At 59.0% G+C, this 15,217-nt stretch overlaps 4 protein-coding genes across 4 annotated transcripts; all 4 read right to left on the bottom strand.

The window, feature by feature from the left end:
* Positions 1-2,483: 2,483 nt before the first annotated feature.
* LMJF_26_2590 (conserved hypothetical protein) lies at positions 2,484-4,952 on the bottom strand (the record flags this gene model as incomplete). The annotated part of the gene is made up of 1 exon (XM_001684214.1): positions 2,484-4,952. The coding sequence occupies one exon, from the start codon at positions 4,950-4,952 to the stop codon at positions 2,484-2,486; it is 2,469 nt and encodes an 822-aa protein (XP_001684266.1).
* Positions 4,953-6,815: 1,863 nt separating this feature from the next.
* On the bottom strand, positions 6,816-7,271 carry LMJF_26_2580 (conserved hypothetical protein; the record flags this gene model as incomplete). Its single annotated transcript, XM_001684213.1, has 1 exon — positions 6,816-7,271. One exon carries the CDS (start codon positions 7,269-7,271, stop codon positions 6,816-6,818), a length of 456 nt encoding a protein of 151 aa, XP_001684265.1.
* A 1,476-nt stretch (positions 7,272-8,747) lies between these two features.
* LMJF_26_2570 (putative protein kinase) lies at positions 8,748-10,049 on the bottom strand (the record flags this gene model as incomplete). Its single annotated transcript, XM_001684212.1, has 1 exon — positions 8,748-10,049. One exon carries the CDS (start codon positions 10,047-10,049, stop codon positions 8,748-8,750), a length of 1,302 nt encoding a protein of 433 aa, XP_001684264.1.
* Positions 10,050-12,958: 2,909 nt separating this feature from the next.
* Positions 12,959-14,509, bottom strand: LMJF_26_2560 (conserved hypothetical protein; the record flags this gene model as incomplete). Its single annotated transcript, XM_001684211.1, has 1 exon — positions 12,959-14,509. The coding sequence occupies one exon, from the start codon at positions 14,507-14,509 to the stop codon at positions 12,959-12,961; it is 1,551 nt and encodes a 516-aa protein (XP_001684263.1).
* Positions 14,510-15,217: the final 708 nt, after the last annotated feature.

Raw genomic sequence — 15,217 nt, 5'->3', positions numbered from 1 at the left:
GCTTGAGGCAGGTCAGGGAGAAAACACTGCTGAGTAGAGGGACTTTAGTGGAGGTACCATACCTGACTGTCGTGGCAGCGCGAACGCAACGACCTCTCTTTCCCGTCTTTTCTCAAGCGGAAGCACCGAAGGACGCCCATAACCCCTCGCCGCAGTGCCCCACTCATGCTCTCTTCTCTCTCCGAGGCGCTCCGTCAGTGGTGGGGGTCACCTTCGTTCTTCTTTGTGGTACGTGCGTCATGTCTTGCGCGTAGAATAGTGGACAGGGGACGAGGTATCCGCTGACATGATGTGTGCAGACGGCAGCACACAGGGCTGCAGACGATCGTTCATGCGGATATGTGTGGAGGCATTACTGAAGGAACGTAAACATAAAGAAATTACAGCCCCTCCTCCCTCCCCCATCGGCGGCGAGCGTCCCTGCTGGCGTACGGTGTCGGTGCGTGCAGGATAGGGGCCATGCTAGAGAAGGAGCTATGATCGTCTACTGCACTGCACGCATCACCATCGTTCTCGCCTGCGTACCGTATGCGAAGAACGCAGTGAAGCATAGAACAAAGAATCGTGATGCGGACATCAGCTTCCTCCTGTAAGAGTAGGCTGCGGCGTGTGCGCTCTTCGTCACGCAACGCAGACTCAACATTCTCCAGCTGCGCGACCATCGTGCCGGCACCCGCAACGCGAACGGGAGCAGCAGCAGCCGCCAGTTGACGCCGCACAGGCAAAGCAGAGCCGCGATTCACTACAGCGAGCCGCGAGGCGCCTCCAATGAGAACGTGTAGACGCTCCACCTGTGCAGCGGTGCCATCACAGAGCTTGTGCTGCTCATTGCGTCGAACACTCAACCACGCGCGCGCTGTGGAGTTCATCTATCGGTGATGGCAGTTACCTGCCCATAGGTATTCGTTATTTTGCGTTTCTAGCTCAAACGCGTTCATGAGGTGCCACCTGTGGAACAGTGAAAGGGTACGTTGGAAATACGCGTGCATGTGTGTTTCGGTGGGTGTCCGGAGCGCAGGGCTCTTTCGGCGATATACTCCCTGTCTCCTACACGCGCCTTTGTGTCTCTGTACACGTCTGAAGAAAGAAGAGGTCGGATGAGCAGCGGAATCGACATCGAGCTCCACCACGGGGCAGCAGCCACCCTCCCCCACCCCCCTCCCTCTCCACAGCCGTCATAATCCCTCCTTTCCTCTTCTCTCGGCTGCCAACGGCAGGGAGGGGGGGGGGAAGATGACGTGGGGGTAGGCATGAAAGGAAGGAGGGGGGCGTCGGGAAAGACTGCAACGCTAAAAAGACGGAGATCAGGACAAGCATAGGACCGTCGGCTTGCCTACCTGTGTGTGTGTGTGTGCACCAATGCAGTTGTGTCATTTACGCTGAGCCAAGCACGTGGCCGTAAGCACAGCTCACAGGGCCATCACGCAGCATCCCCTCCCCTGCTCCTCGCATTCCCGAGATGCCCTCTTTTCGAGAAAGACGGGCAGCGCCGGAAATCCACAGCAGACGAGTCCGAGCACGGCAGGAAATGCATACACATGCGCACCCGTCCAAAGGAAAAGATTACGTTTTTTGTGTTGTTTTAACGCGTCCGTCCTCTTAATAAGGCATGAGTTCATGCTACCCGGCCTCTCACAGGCCCCAGCACGTGGCACGAAGCTGCAGCGGACCGCGTGACAGCAATAAGCCGACTCGGTCACCTGAGCGCGGTCTCTGCCTCGCAGCTCGCGTCACAGCCGCTCCCATTGTGCCAGTCGCCACCTGGTCCATCCCCCTCGCGGTGACCCGGACACTCCCCACACGAGTGGGCAGTCTGACGGCCGGGGGTGAGGTAGCTTCAAGTCACGCTGACACTTCGCCCATCACATGGATGGTACAAGCGCATGCTCACGGTCGCAGGTCGCTCCGACACAGCGCCACCCCGGACCGAACCGCCGGCATCAGCGGTGATACATCGCTCTGACTGTCCCATGACACTGGTACGTGACCCTGCCATCACCAGAGGTGGTTCGGCACTCGGCAAGGTTAGAGAGTGGTGGGTGTGTGTGTGTGGGGGGGGGGGGGGGGCTGTTTGGCCTCGACACCTAGAGTGGTGGTACTGGGCCCTGAGACACCACCGCGCACTGAGGGGCACGAAAAGCACGAGAGAGAAGAAAAAGAAGCCGGGGCAGAGCCACTCATCGGGCTGTCGACGTCCCTCAGTCAGTGGAGACACAGAGACACACCCTCGCCGACGAGCATAGGGGTGTGTTCGCGCGTAGTAAGCATGAAAGAAAAATGCCTGAGCGACAACAGCAAGGAAGCGAAAGAATCGCGAGGCAGTGTTGTACGCTTGCAGCACCTCGAAAACTCTCGCACACGAACAGACAGTGAAGCACTTCGTCCACATGCGCAAATCTCTCTGGAGAGGCACTCACTGTCTAGCTCCTCCCCCTTCCTCTCGCTCAGTCTCTTCGTCTCGGGGGCGGAGAAGAAGGTCTCGTCTACGCACTAGGTGGCATCGCAATCAGCTCCTTGCGCACAAAGACATAGTGGAGAATGTCGCGGGCGATGTAAACCCACACCAGCATCGCAGCAGCCGCCAGAAGGTACAGGGGCCACAGCAGAGAGGCGTGCGCTGTGTAGAGGATATCCCTTCTGTCCCCCAGCACAAACCGAACAAACTGCTGCAGCTGCAGGAGACCAACCACGCAGGCGATCAAGAGCACATCTGCGGCGCACCACGAGGCCAGGAAGGTGCATCTGGGGTAGAACGCCACATAGAGGCACGGCGCGATGAGGATGGTGAAGAGAGCGACCGCCAAAATGTCGAGCGCGTCATCTCGGCCGCCCAGACTGCTCAGGGTCCACAGGGTAAGTGATTTGCTTGGCGGCGTCAGCAGCCGAGCGAAGCCTCCGATCGTGTACCGAAACGTTGGTAAAATCCAGGCAGGGATGCTGCACGCGATCATAAACACCAACGGAATGCAAAGGGCGGGCCCGGTAAATCGCCTCCAGCAAGAAGTGCGATGCTCTCCCGATTGAAGCTGCACAGAAGCGCCGTCTCCGGGCAAGCTGTTGCCGTTCATCGATGGTGCTGACGCCTCTTGCTCTGCCAGAGGGGCTGTCACGGCCTCCCCTGGAGCGCTACCAAGGGTGGAGTTGGCGTCAGCGTCCTCCACTGGAGTATCGTCACCCCGCAGCGTCGTTCCTGCTCGCCACAGCAGCGTGGCGTAGTTGCCCAGCGCAATGGACACAATTGTAGCATACATGAATATGTAGAACGACAGATGAACCCGCACATCCGCGATAGAGGGGATCTCGAGTCCTGACACCATCACCATGAGCGCGAAGGTGTCGATAAGGGAGAGCTTACCAATACAGTCGATCAGCTTGAGAGCGCGGCTGGAAGGACGGTGAGCCCACACGGTGAAGAAGAGTATACCGAGCAGCTTCACGTAGGGGTAAATGCCACTGAAGACAAGCACGCACACGGACAGCGGAAAGAGTCCCGCCTGCCACAGGTCTGTGATGGTATTTGACAGGGAGAAGGCGTACGTGCGCAGTTCGTCGCCAAGAACGACCGTGGCACCCGTCATCGTGTTGCTTGCGGAAAACAGCAGTAGGCAGACAACAACGCCGACAATCAGGAAGACGTCCTCTGCCACGATACGAAACGTGGACAATGGCGCGCCGGTGACGCTGCTCACAACAGGCTGCTCTCGGTGCCGCCGCACGTTTCGAACCACAAGCAACACACCAACAACCACTCCAACACAGCTGATAAGGATCAAAGGAAGCCAGAGCGGTGAGTCTCGTACGACGGTGTTTTCTCCAAAGGAGAACGTCAGTGTACCGTTAGCGGTGCCATTGTCGTGTGAACCATTGCCCGCAGACCCCGCCAAGGCAGCTATGGCGGTGGCGATTTTTGCATTGATGAGTTTCTCGAGCTCGGGGGCAGCTACATGTGTCAATAGATTGCCGAGTCCGTCACTGTTCGCCTGGATTCTCAGATTTTCAATGGTCACGCCAGGTTGGAGGTAGATGGTGACCCAGTTTGCACTGGAAGCCGCGACGCTCACATCCACATCGAACGTTGCAAAAACAGTCTGTGAAGTGTTCAGCCCCACCACGAGGTCCTTGATCTCTCCCGGCAACCCATACACAGGCAATGGTTGAGGCACGACACCCTGGACGTATGCGTCCACCAGCCCTTGGGCCCAATCGACCGCAGACTCACCCAGACGAGTAGGCACCAGATCGCCAGTGAATCCGGCATGTGTGCCACCAGCGTGGGAAATCAGAATACTGATGCGCTGAGGTTGAGATCCCACAAAGAACCGGATGTTGCCGACACGCACTCGATTTGCTATGGACATCAGCGCACGTATCAGCGGTGATTCACTGACGGGAGTAATCTTGCGGCCTTTGTCTTCCCGTTCGGGGGTATAGGGGTATGTGTTATTCATGATACTGGACTCTCCCCGAGGCACCAATACCTTGCACACGTAGTCGCTGGCATGATTGTTCACGTACGACTTCGCCTGTGCCAGGATGAGATCAATCAGGCCGCTTGGAGGATCGGCGTGGAGATCCACCACCGAAACGTTCACGTGGCAATCTGTGATAGAGGAAGCGTTTGTGATGCACATGTGAGGCGAGCCGGGTGTCTCGATCGTGCGCGCGAGTCGCACCACACCCGGGTGCACCACCACATCGGCCCACACAACCCCCGAGTAGGCGAACGCCGTCAAATTTGTGCGGCAGCGGATGTTGCCGCCGTCAGTGATGCCAGCGTACGACGTGGTGGGCATCCAGCTGGTGCCGAAGCCGCTCATGTAAACATCGAAGCACGTGAGATTGAAGGCATTGACTCCCAAGAGGCTCTCGTTAAAGCTTGGAATGGATACACTCGTGAAGTTCAGCGTGCTCAGGAAGAGCGCCGCCGACAGGCATTGGCTGTACGGCGTCATGTTTTCTTTGTCGACCTCGTCGCGGTACTCGAGATGCTGACGCTGCAGATCAATCAATCAGCGTTGTAGGTGCGGGTATGCCCGTGGGTGTGCTAAGTGCGGGCTCGAGTACTCGCTGGAAATGGAACCGCAGCTGCTCTCCAGGAGAGGAAAGAGGGAGAACAAATAGCGACGACGGTGGCCGGCGAGCAGGTGAGAACGGAGATGGCGAAAGGGGTAACTGTTAGCACAAGCACGCACACACACACACACACACACACACACGGAAGAACTGGGCTGAGGCGGGAACACGGAAAGCAGCAGCAGGGGTATATAGGCGAACAGTCGAAGACGAACAATGAAACGAGACACAGCGAGAGCAACGGACACGCGGTGAAACAAAATGAGAGGGAAAAATGGAAGGGATGCTGATGCACGGAAGACGGCAAACGCGGCGGCGGCGGCAGGACGAACTCGGCGCCGAGGCAACCACCACGTCTCAATAAGTGAACAGAAAAACAGAGAGACCGAGAGACGAAGGCGATGACGCTTAGAGAAGCGTAAACTAAGGGGCTCCGCTGTTTGAAAAACCTGCTACAGCTGTCGATATGCGCGAACAGATATGCAGCAGAAATGAGAGCTGAGAGCGCGCGAGAAACAACAGGAAGATTTGAAAATGAACTGGTCTATGATGCAGATAATGATAGCTGATGAATGCGTGAGCAGCTCAAGATGGGGGGACCACAGGACACGTTGGTGTGCATATATGTCGGTTGGGAGATGGAAAATGGAAAGACGTGGGAGACGTCGCCGAGGGTCGAGAGAGCGCGAGAAATGGTAAGAGGTGAGGAAGAGGGCGCACGAGAGCATGCGGGGCGTGGGCAAAACGAGAAGAGCAAGGCCCGGCAAGGTGAGGACGTCGGCGACCGGAAGGCAGCACAGATGCGTAAAGGCGAGTCATCCGCGCTGAGCATCCAAGGCGAACGCGGACAAAAACAACGCCGCCTGATGAAGCAAGGAGAAGGGAGAACGAGAGCAAGTTCGGCTTCCAGTCGATGTCAACAGCGGCGCTGCTGACGCACCGCCCCCACCCCCCGGCCCTCCCTCTCCCCTCTTTCCAGCCTCACGAGATCTGTCCAATTTACCTGCAGCTCCTACCGAGATCATGGTGAGAACGCGATGCCCTGTTGAGGCCGTGTGAACCCGCGACGATTCCCCTACGGCACGGCCGGAGCAGCGCCTTTCTCGCCTGCCTTCTCGATGCGCGATCGTTTTATGTGTACGCCCTCCCTCATTAGCACAACGCGTCCATGCCCGGTCCGGCGTTTCGGTTCGCTTTACACACACACACACACACATCATCATCATCATCTCCACGAGGAGTGGCAGCGATAACGAGCACATACCGTTTACCGAGGTGACTTTACACGACGAGAGAAAAACAGGAGAGAGACACCGCACTCATCCGCAGGTGTGCACCTGACGGCAACGGAAAGATCAGACTGACACCAGTGCAAGCACGCAAGCAGGAGCAATACGCTGTGAAGGTGAACTGGAACAGAGGTGGCGGTGGCGTGCCTGCAGATGGCAGAACAAGCGGCGTCGACAGAGAGAGAGAGAGAGAGGGTGGCCGCGCTGTACCTGCGTATCAGTTTCGTTTGAGTCGCCCTTTGCACGCCCGATGCACACGGCGCAGATGCGCGTGACCGCACGTGGCCGGGCATTTCGCTGACAGACACATGCACACCCTCGACTTTGGTGAAGCACAGCCCCTCATCGCCGGACCGCCGCTAATTACACTTCACGTCGCAACGCACAGCAATGTCAGCACCCAAAAGTGGAAAGACAGCACACATCACACGGAAGAAAAGACACATGACGGCATCAATGCCTCTTCTTTCCCTGTTTGGGCTGCCGCTGCTTCTTTGTCTGCTCTGCGCGTTGGCGCCGCTGCTTCAGGCTGGCACTGCCAATGCTGGAGGAAGGTCGCAGCACTCGCGAGGCTGCCTCGCGCATCTTGGTCACATCCTCCACCTGGACGGCAGACTTGCGATGCAGTCGATTTGCGTACGCGACTGCCGCCTTCACATTCGCCTTGCTGTTCTTCTTCTGCCGAAGCAGCAAAATGCGCCTCGAGACGCTCTCCTCTAGCACGACAGGGCTTGCCTCTTTCACCTCCAGCAGGCGCGTCGCTTCCGATTGCACCCGATCCTCTTCGTCGTGCACGAATTTGGCGAGACGCCGCCCCTCTTCAAGAGAGACGGTACGACCTGCCGGGAGCACCAGGCGTGGCTGCAGCAGCTGCTGACGATGCACCTGCTTTGCAGCAATAGAAGACATGATGACTAGTACAGCAGCAAGAGAGGGAAAGCCTGCGCGTGTGCTTGACTGTGTGGTCTGACTGGGGGCGGAGTCGAGAAGACGGGCACCCCATCAACAGGAAGCAGAAAGGGCAAGAGTGGCGCACATGACGCGAGAGAGAGAAGTAGAGAGGCAAAGAGGAGTAGTAGTACAGCTCTTGCATGCTACTCATAATGTGCAGTTGATACCGACGCGTCGTTTCCGATTATCCTCCGTGCACGCCGCTGTGGGGACACCGCAGCGTCCCCCTTGACGGCGGGCAGTCGCACCCCTGCCAGTAATACCGACACCGCAGGTGTTGAATGGGAAGCAGCTCCCTATTGGCTGTTTGGTTTCTGTCACGAGACCCGTTGTGCCGCCACCGCCTCCACCGCTACCACCGTCATTGCCACCGCTTCGTCTTGACTGGGTTCGGCCTCTTCTGCCATGCCTGTGCCCTCGTTTTGGGGGAGGGTTAGCTTTCATTCTGAAGAATGGGCAACAGGCGGGAGGAGGGGGGAGGAGGGCGGCCGCCAAGGGATGCAGGGGGACGCAGATAGAGGATACACGAGTAGGGAGCAGAGAGAGAAGCAAATAAGCGAACAGGAGAAACGAATAACGATGGCGAGGCAGCGCCAACAAGAAAGGAGACAGAGAGACGGTGGACATTACGGGGTGGGCATAGAAGGGGTGAGAGAACGAAAGCGCGGTGCACCGCCGTAAAGGGCATGGCTCAAAATATATAGATAGATAGATAGATAGATAGATAGATAGATATATAGATGTATATGTAGATTGGTGCGTGCTGCTCAGCCAACTTGGGCTACAAAAAGAGAGAACGAGTGGACAGCGTAGGGAGGCGAGTCAGCAGCGGAGAATGAAAACCGAAGAAGAAGAATACCGCACGAGAGAGAGAAGAAACGGAAGTGCGCTGCCCTCCGATGTGTGTATCTTCCCTCACCCATTGACGCATCGATGCCCCGCGCGGGCGCGTGCGTACCACTGCGCGCACGCAGGCACAGACAAGCCTTATATGCAACGCGCCAGCACACGGTGGCAACGGAGACATGGCGACTGGAGTCACACAACAAGCAGCAGGCAAGAAGCGAGGAGGAGAGCGGGGAAGGAGAGGCGAAGGGTACAGAGGAGGGGGGAGGGGGGAGGGGAGAAGGGAAAAGGAGAGAGGGAGGGAGGGGGAGGAGGCAAGATTAAGGGCAGACAGGTGAGAGTACAACTCGAACGATAGAGAGAGAGAGAGAGACGAGAGGCAAACGGAGGGCAGGCGACAGTGAGCTGACAATGAAAGAAGAGAGAGCGCGCGGTCCCCACAGACAGCTGCAGAGGAGGTGATGGTCGGACGCCAGCACACCTCCGTGCGATCTGCGAAGATGGTGCCCCCTCACACGCATAGGCACCTCTTCTCGGAAAAGTGTGAGGGGGCCCCACCAGACAAAGCCGGGGTGCCTCCGCCGCCCTTTACTCCGCGAGTTGGCCGTAGCCACTCATGACCAAATCGATTACCTCCTGAAAGGGCACCTCTGCGTCGGGAAACGCCCAGAGCAGCTCTGCCAAGCCGTTCTCGAGATGGTCAGTATTGTCACTGCGGCAGGCGACCAGGACGCGTACTTGGAAGAGAAGCTCGGCATTGTGCGACAGCAGACGCGTGAGTCTGGCACCCACTCCGGTACCTTTGCGGACAAGGAACAGACGCTCTAGCCGTTGACGCGCCGTGGCAGCGTCCCCGTCCGCATCCGCTGCGGATGCGTGACCGTCGGGCGCGGAAGACGCGGCAGGCGGGCGCGGCGGAGAAGACGTCGCCAACGCGTCCTTTTCCGGGTACACCGGAATGGCGTACTTGAGCACGTACGCGGTAATCGGCGAGGTCAGGCGGACAAGAGCGTCGTAGGCAGTCGCCCTGCTTGCCTCGTGCTTCGTAAGACACGCCTCAATCACGTCGGCCAGTGCAGTGCCGTAGACGGAGCTGGTGTACGCACGAAACTGCGGCATCGGATCGCGGTGCAGGACCTCGCGAAACAGCTGCTGGTCTGTCATCATCCGCTTCCAGAACGGACGATGCAGCGACAGCAGCTCGTAGAACATGGTGCCTGCAGAAAAGATGTCCGTCTTGGTGCTGTACGCCTCGCCAGCGGCAATCTCGGGTGAAATGTACGTCGGCGTCCCCACGCGCGTCTTGACCAGCTGCCGCGTCGCCTCGAGTGAGCGCACAAGACCATAGTCGCCCACCATTGCCTTGTCCGGCATCCCGCTCTTCTGAAGCGTCAGAAACACATTACCCGGCTTGATGTCGCGGTGGATAAGTCGGCGTGAGTGGCTGTAGTTGAGAGCTGAAAAGACTTGCGCCATGATGCGCACCGCAACGTCAACGGGGGGCAGGCGGTGAGCCTTGATACACTGCGCAATGAACCCGTGCAAGTCTCCACCTTCGCAGTACTTCATGGCCAGACAATAGCAGCCGAAGAACTTGCCGCGTGCCGCCTCCACCCAAGCGCCGATGTAGGCGACAATGTACGGATGGTCCATTGAGCTCAGCGTCGCCACCTCGCGATTCATAGCGGCAACATCTTCCTCGGTGCAGAGTCCACGTCGCATCACCTTGACGACGCACTCCGCTGGGAACGTGAAGTTGTGCTTTGGATTCGTTGCCAGCTTAGTGCGAACAGCCAAATACACTTCGCCGAAGCCACCGCTGCCGATGAGGCGATCGAGGTGAAGCTCGCGGCCGATGATCTTCGGCGGATCCGTGACAGGGGTCGCCATACGTGCACAGTGCTGATGCAGGCAACCCTTTCTTCGGCGATTTCTTCTGTGAGCGAAGGTGCGCGGCAGCCGAGGCGCTCCCACACCCGACGCGTTGGCGGCGGAAAGGGCGGAGAGGTGAAAACGCGAGGAAATCGTTAAAAACGAGAGACAAAAGGCCGCGTTGAGAAAAGACCCCGCCCTGGTGTGTGCGTGTGTGCGTGGGTGTGTGTGTGTGTGTGGGTGTGTGCGTGTGTGTGCGTGGGTGGGTGTGTGCGTGGGTGGGTGTTGCAGGCACGTGTGAACGCACCGCATTCGTATGAGAGGCGGAGGGAGAGACAGAGGGTGGCGGTGATGAAGGCCGTAAGATGGTTTGCGTGCGCTGCAGACGGGGATAGAGGGCAGGGGGTGAAGAAGGGATTTGCTCCCGGCATGCGAAGAAGGCTGCTTAGCAGCAGCGGTGCATCTACCGCTACCCGTTTTATCTCGATGAAGTGAGCGCCAAGGGCTCTGCCAGCAAAGTCTTTGGCGCTGCGCCTCTGCGAAGGGGACGTCGCGTTTAGGTCAGCGCACCATCGCCGGCTCTCCTCGCTCTCCCTCCACTTTCTACTTCCTGACGTGTCCATCCATCTATATCTGCGTGAGCTTGGGTGAAGGAAGACACGCCTCCGCTCACCTTCCCCTCATCCTTATAAAGGTGGCAGGTGTCGATGCTTCCGTAGACGTCAGGGTGCCTGCCTGCTCCATCGCTTCCTCTTCCAGGATACTCGCCATCCATTGATTAGGTGGCTGTGGACTGAGTACGCCGTGACACACGCAAGGCGCAAGCACAGAAGCGATGACCATTCACTCAGCAGAAAAAAACAAACAAAGAAAACATCTATGAAGAGAGGCACGTGCAAATCATGTCGCTTCCCGCTCTCTCCCGAGGCACAAGTCCTCCCTCTCGCTCTGGCAACTGCCCCTCCCCCGCCCGCAAGCCGTATCGCAATCCTTTTCGACCGACCGGTGTATACAACGACCACTTCACATGGCATGCTCTCTGTTCATTTTATTTGCACGGATCGGACAGAGAAGGCGGTGGCAGCGAGATCCAAGCCAAGAATCGACAGAGGGAGGCATCGCGACAGCGGGCAACAGCACGACAGGTACGCTTGTTCTCGATACGGCTATGCGGCTGTGCACGAGACGAACAAGGCAACCGCACCCACACGCACACACATGTGTGAGCGCCTCCACACTTACAAACACGCACTGACGGAAGACGCTAAACAGCAGAGGATCGGCACTGTATCGCCTAACCCCACCGCCCTCAACGCACACACAGCTTTACTGGATGCCCGAGCCGGTCTATGCAGCTGTCACACAGCAAGAATTCTCCTCGTTATCGCTTTATCGATCGCTAGTGCCTTCTATGAAAAACATCCACCCTCGATCTCCCCACATCGATGCCGGCGCACAGCGAAAACAACGTTGTCAGTGCCCTCACCTACACGGCATCCACGCCGCATAGATAGGCCACATACGGGCATCCCACCAGAGACAACAACAGCCCTGAAAATGCCATGCTCGTTTGCAGCGTCTCGTTCCCAACAACAAGTCCACAAGTGTACGCGCGCACAACCACAGCTCGCCTCACCGCTGTCGCACCGCGGCCACATCCGGGTCGTCACGGACGAGCCGGCCGGCCGTCGAATTGGGTCACGCGTCTAACAGGCTCCGCCCGTCCTTCCTCGCCCCCTCCTCGCATACCTGCCGCGCGATCGGCGCCACACGGACCGCGGGGGGACTGCATGCCTTGGATCCAAGCCGGCCGCGTCCAGCGCCCTGCTCCGCGGCGGAAGCAGCGGCGTCTATCGTGCGGCCAAGCAGGCGGTGGCCCAGCCGCGTGCCGGGTGGGCCCGAGAAGGAAGTTCGCCAGCTGCAGGTGACGGCCCTCTGAGGCCCTGCACACGCTGCCTGTGTGCCGTGCTTCCCCGCCCCCCCCCCGTAGCTGCCAGCCACGGCAGTCAAACAATACTCTGCGGCGACCCTCCACGTCGGAGTCTGCAGGACCCGACCCACGCCGTTCGGGGCGCCCTCGTCGGGCTTCCCGCACATGTCGCACGCACGCACTCTTGGGAGCTGGCTCATGTGCATCCCCTCGCGTCTCTTGTGTCTATCACGCGTGCGCCCCTCCCCTCTGCATGCCGTGCTTCGATGCAATGCACCATGCACGCTGTGCTCGGCGACGCCTGCGCACAGACAGCCCCTGGCACGCCCTCCCCTGAGGCATCGCACAGGGGGCAGCGCTAGACACCCGACGGGGCAGGCGCACGCGCCACCAGTGAGACGAGGCGCGCTCTGAGCCTCGACCCATCCGCCAACCTCGCCTAGCATACCGGGCACAACGCCACGCCGGACGCCCTCGCAGAAAGCACAGGCGGGGGTGAGGGAGGGGGACGCCACAACGCCAGCGCACTCGCAGGCAGCACACCGTCTGCACTCCACCCTGCCAGTGCGAGTCACCCGTCCTCTTTGAAAGCGCGAAAGCAGTTGCCCACGTACACACACACACACACACACACACACACAGACGCAGACAAGGAGAGAGGGAGAGAAGTGGGAGAGGGCTGTGCGCGCAACTTCGCGGTGCGCACTCACTTTGCAAAGGCGGACATGCAAACCGGCGCAAGAGGGCAAGGAGACGTGCACCCCCATTGAGTGGTGGCGTACGGTGCACCACGTGGAGAGCACCTGTGGAGGGCGAGAAGAGGTACTCCGCGAACGTGAGAGGAATGCACGCGCACTCACCCAAGGAAAACTAAACTCGGGAACAACAGAATATACGCGGATATGGACACACAAAGCAGCACAAGCCCCTACACAACTGCGCACACGTGTGCGCGGGTAGGAAAAAGGAAAGGAGTGTGCGAAGGCCACAACCCCATCTAGATGGGGTTCAGCCTCACGGCTATATTGTGGCGCAGTGCCACCGTTGGCTGGCTCGCAATCTTCGCTGTTGGCGAGTCAACGAGGGAGCCCGGCGACACGAACCCTTCGCACTTTTCGGTGCCGCAGTTGCACTGGAACCCAGGCATGGTGGAGTCCATGAACTGTCGGTAGTCCATTGTCAGCTCCTCGCCTTTTGGAATGTTGCGCAGCGCCACGACGTCCAGCGACCGCATCGGCGCAAAGGACATGTTGGGCTCGCAGGAGTGGTTGAAGGCACGCCACTGAGCTGGGTCGTGGTCCCACAGCGCGTAGTAGTGCCCGTCGCGCCCGACCGGCCAGGCGTTGTGCTGGAAGTCTACGTAGTCCGCCTTTGAAAAGTGCTGTAGCGCGTACGGCTTTGTGCACAGCCGCACGGGACGGCACTCGTCTTGGAAGATGATCGTGCCAACGCTGATGTCCTCCGCCGCGCGCAGGTGGTAGCCGCGCACCGGGTCAAAGCGACGGACGTACAAGAGCCGTTCCCGCTGGCAGCGGGTAATCGCCTCACGGATCTGCAGCATGGCAAACTCGCGCTGCTGAAAGCCCCTGTTGAGCCGCAAGATCCAATCGGCCGACCCCTCCTGGCCGTACGGGTACATGATGCCGCAGTTGGGGTTGATCTCCAGAAAGACAACTTTGTGGTTCTTCTGGCGGTCAATGCGGACGTCGATGCGGCCGTAACCGACGCCGCCCATCATGCGCTTGAAGGCAGAGCGGGCGATGTCGATCATGTTCTGCATCGCCGGATCCTCCTGGGGCACCTGGGTCCACTTCATCCCCTCGTACGAGGCCCACTTGAGCTGAAAGTGCTTGAAGTCTTCGCCCTCGGGAAAGGCGACCTGCACGGGCGGGAACACCCGCACCCCTTCCGGCTGGGTAGAGTCACTGCAGGCGAGAATCGTCGCCTCATCGCCGTTGACAAACTCCTCGACCAGCGCAAACTGGTATTCCGCCATGAAGCGTGCCGCCCGGTCCACCAGGTGCGCCATGTCATACACCTTGCAGCTCTTGTCCATCCCAACACTGCTGTAGCCAGAGATGTGCTTGATGATGCAAGGAAACTGAAGATCACCACACAGACTCTCTATGTCATCGCCCGGCGCCAGCACGATGTAGTTGGCGGTTGCGATGTTGTAATAGTACGCCACCAGCTTCATATCCGGCTTCGACATCTCATAGTACTTGGAGATGGCCCCGGTGTACGGTACCTTAAACTCCTCTAGTGCCTCCACCACCTCAACGCCGGCGCGGTCCTCATCCTTAGCGCCATCGCACTGGTTGTAGAAGACGTCGAACTTGCCGGACATGACGAGCTGCCGTATTTGGCGGTACGCGGTTGCCTTCTTGATCAGCTCGAGATGAAATGTACACTGCGCATCCTCGGAGCAGAAGTAGTTCTGCGGCGTCTGTATCAGATCGCCTTCGTAAGCCCTCAGTTCGCTGTCAGAGCCCTCGTAGGAGCAGGCCAGCACGCACACCCGGATCGGCTTCGCAAGCGCATCCGTCATTTTGGCTGGTGTCGCACAGCCCTCCTGTTGAGAGGGCGGGAGTGAGGCAGAATCGAGACCGACGGGGGCGAGCGGATGTTTGGCGGATTCCAGCAGGTGTGTAGAGCGGTGACAGATGTGGGATGGAGAACGCGGGCGCGGTGGAACAGCTAGGCGGTAAATGCAATTTTCATGCGCTCCAGCGACGGCACGGGCGCCAAGAGAGGAGTGCAGCGCTATCGCAACATGCGAACCAGAGGACAGCGGAGTGGGAAGAGACGACGATTGAGTTGACAGCAAGAGAAACCAGGGGCGAGTGCGTGCCCGCGCCGCCACCGCCACGAGCGCACAAAAATACAGATTGAGAGAAGCACATGCAATGCTCTGCTTGAACGATGAGAGAAGAGGCTCAGCAGCCAGCATTCTGGCGACGGCTGTAGTGGTGCTTCCACCAACCAATAGGGCCGTCGGGGATGACGCGGATGAGCCGGGCGTACGTCTATCGCATCCAACACGCGGAGATCTGCACGCGCACGCATTCGATGAAAGGGAGCACTGCAATACCAGCACGGGGGAGGAGTGGGCACACAACGACATCTTTCCAAGAGCGAGCGACACGTTGCGCTTCCTTCCTTAAGACGCTGCGCAGCGGAGCATGGAGGAAAGAGCAAGATGAGAGCGGCGCCACAACGGTGTTGCAGGCGACAGAGACAGACCGACAGAGAAAGA

This window comes from Leishmania major, chromosome 26 (assembly GCF_000002725.2).
Source record: "Leishmania major strain Friedlin complete genome, chromosome 26".
In the NCBI taxonomy this organism is placed as follows: Eukaryota; Euglenozoa; class Kinetoplastea; order Trypanosomatida; family Trypanosomatidae; genus Leishmania; species Leishmania major.
The sequence above is the reverse complement of the archived record's forward strand: the minus strand, read 5'-3'. Positions and strand labels throughout refer to the sequence as shown.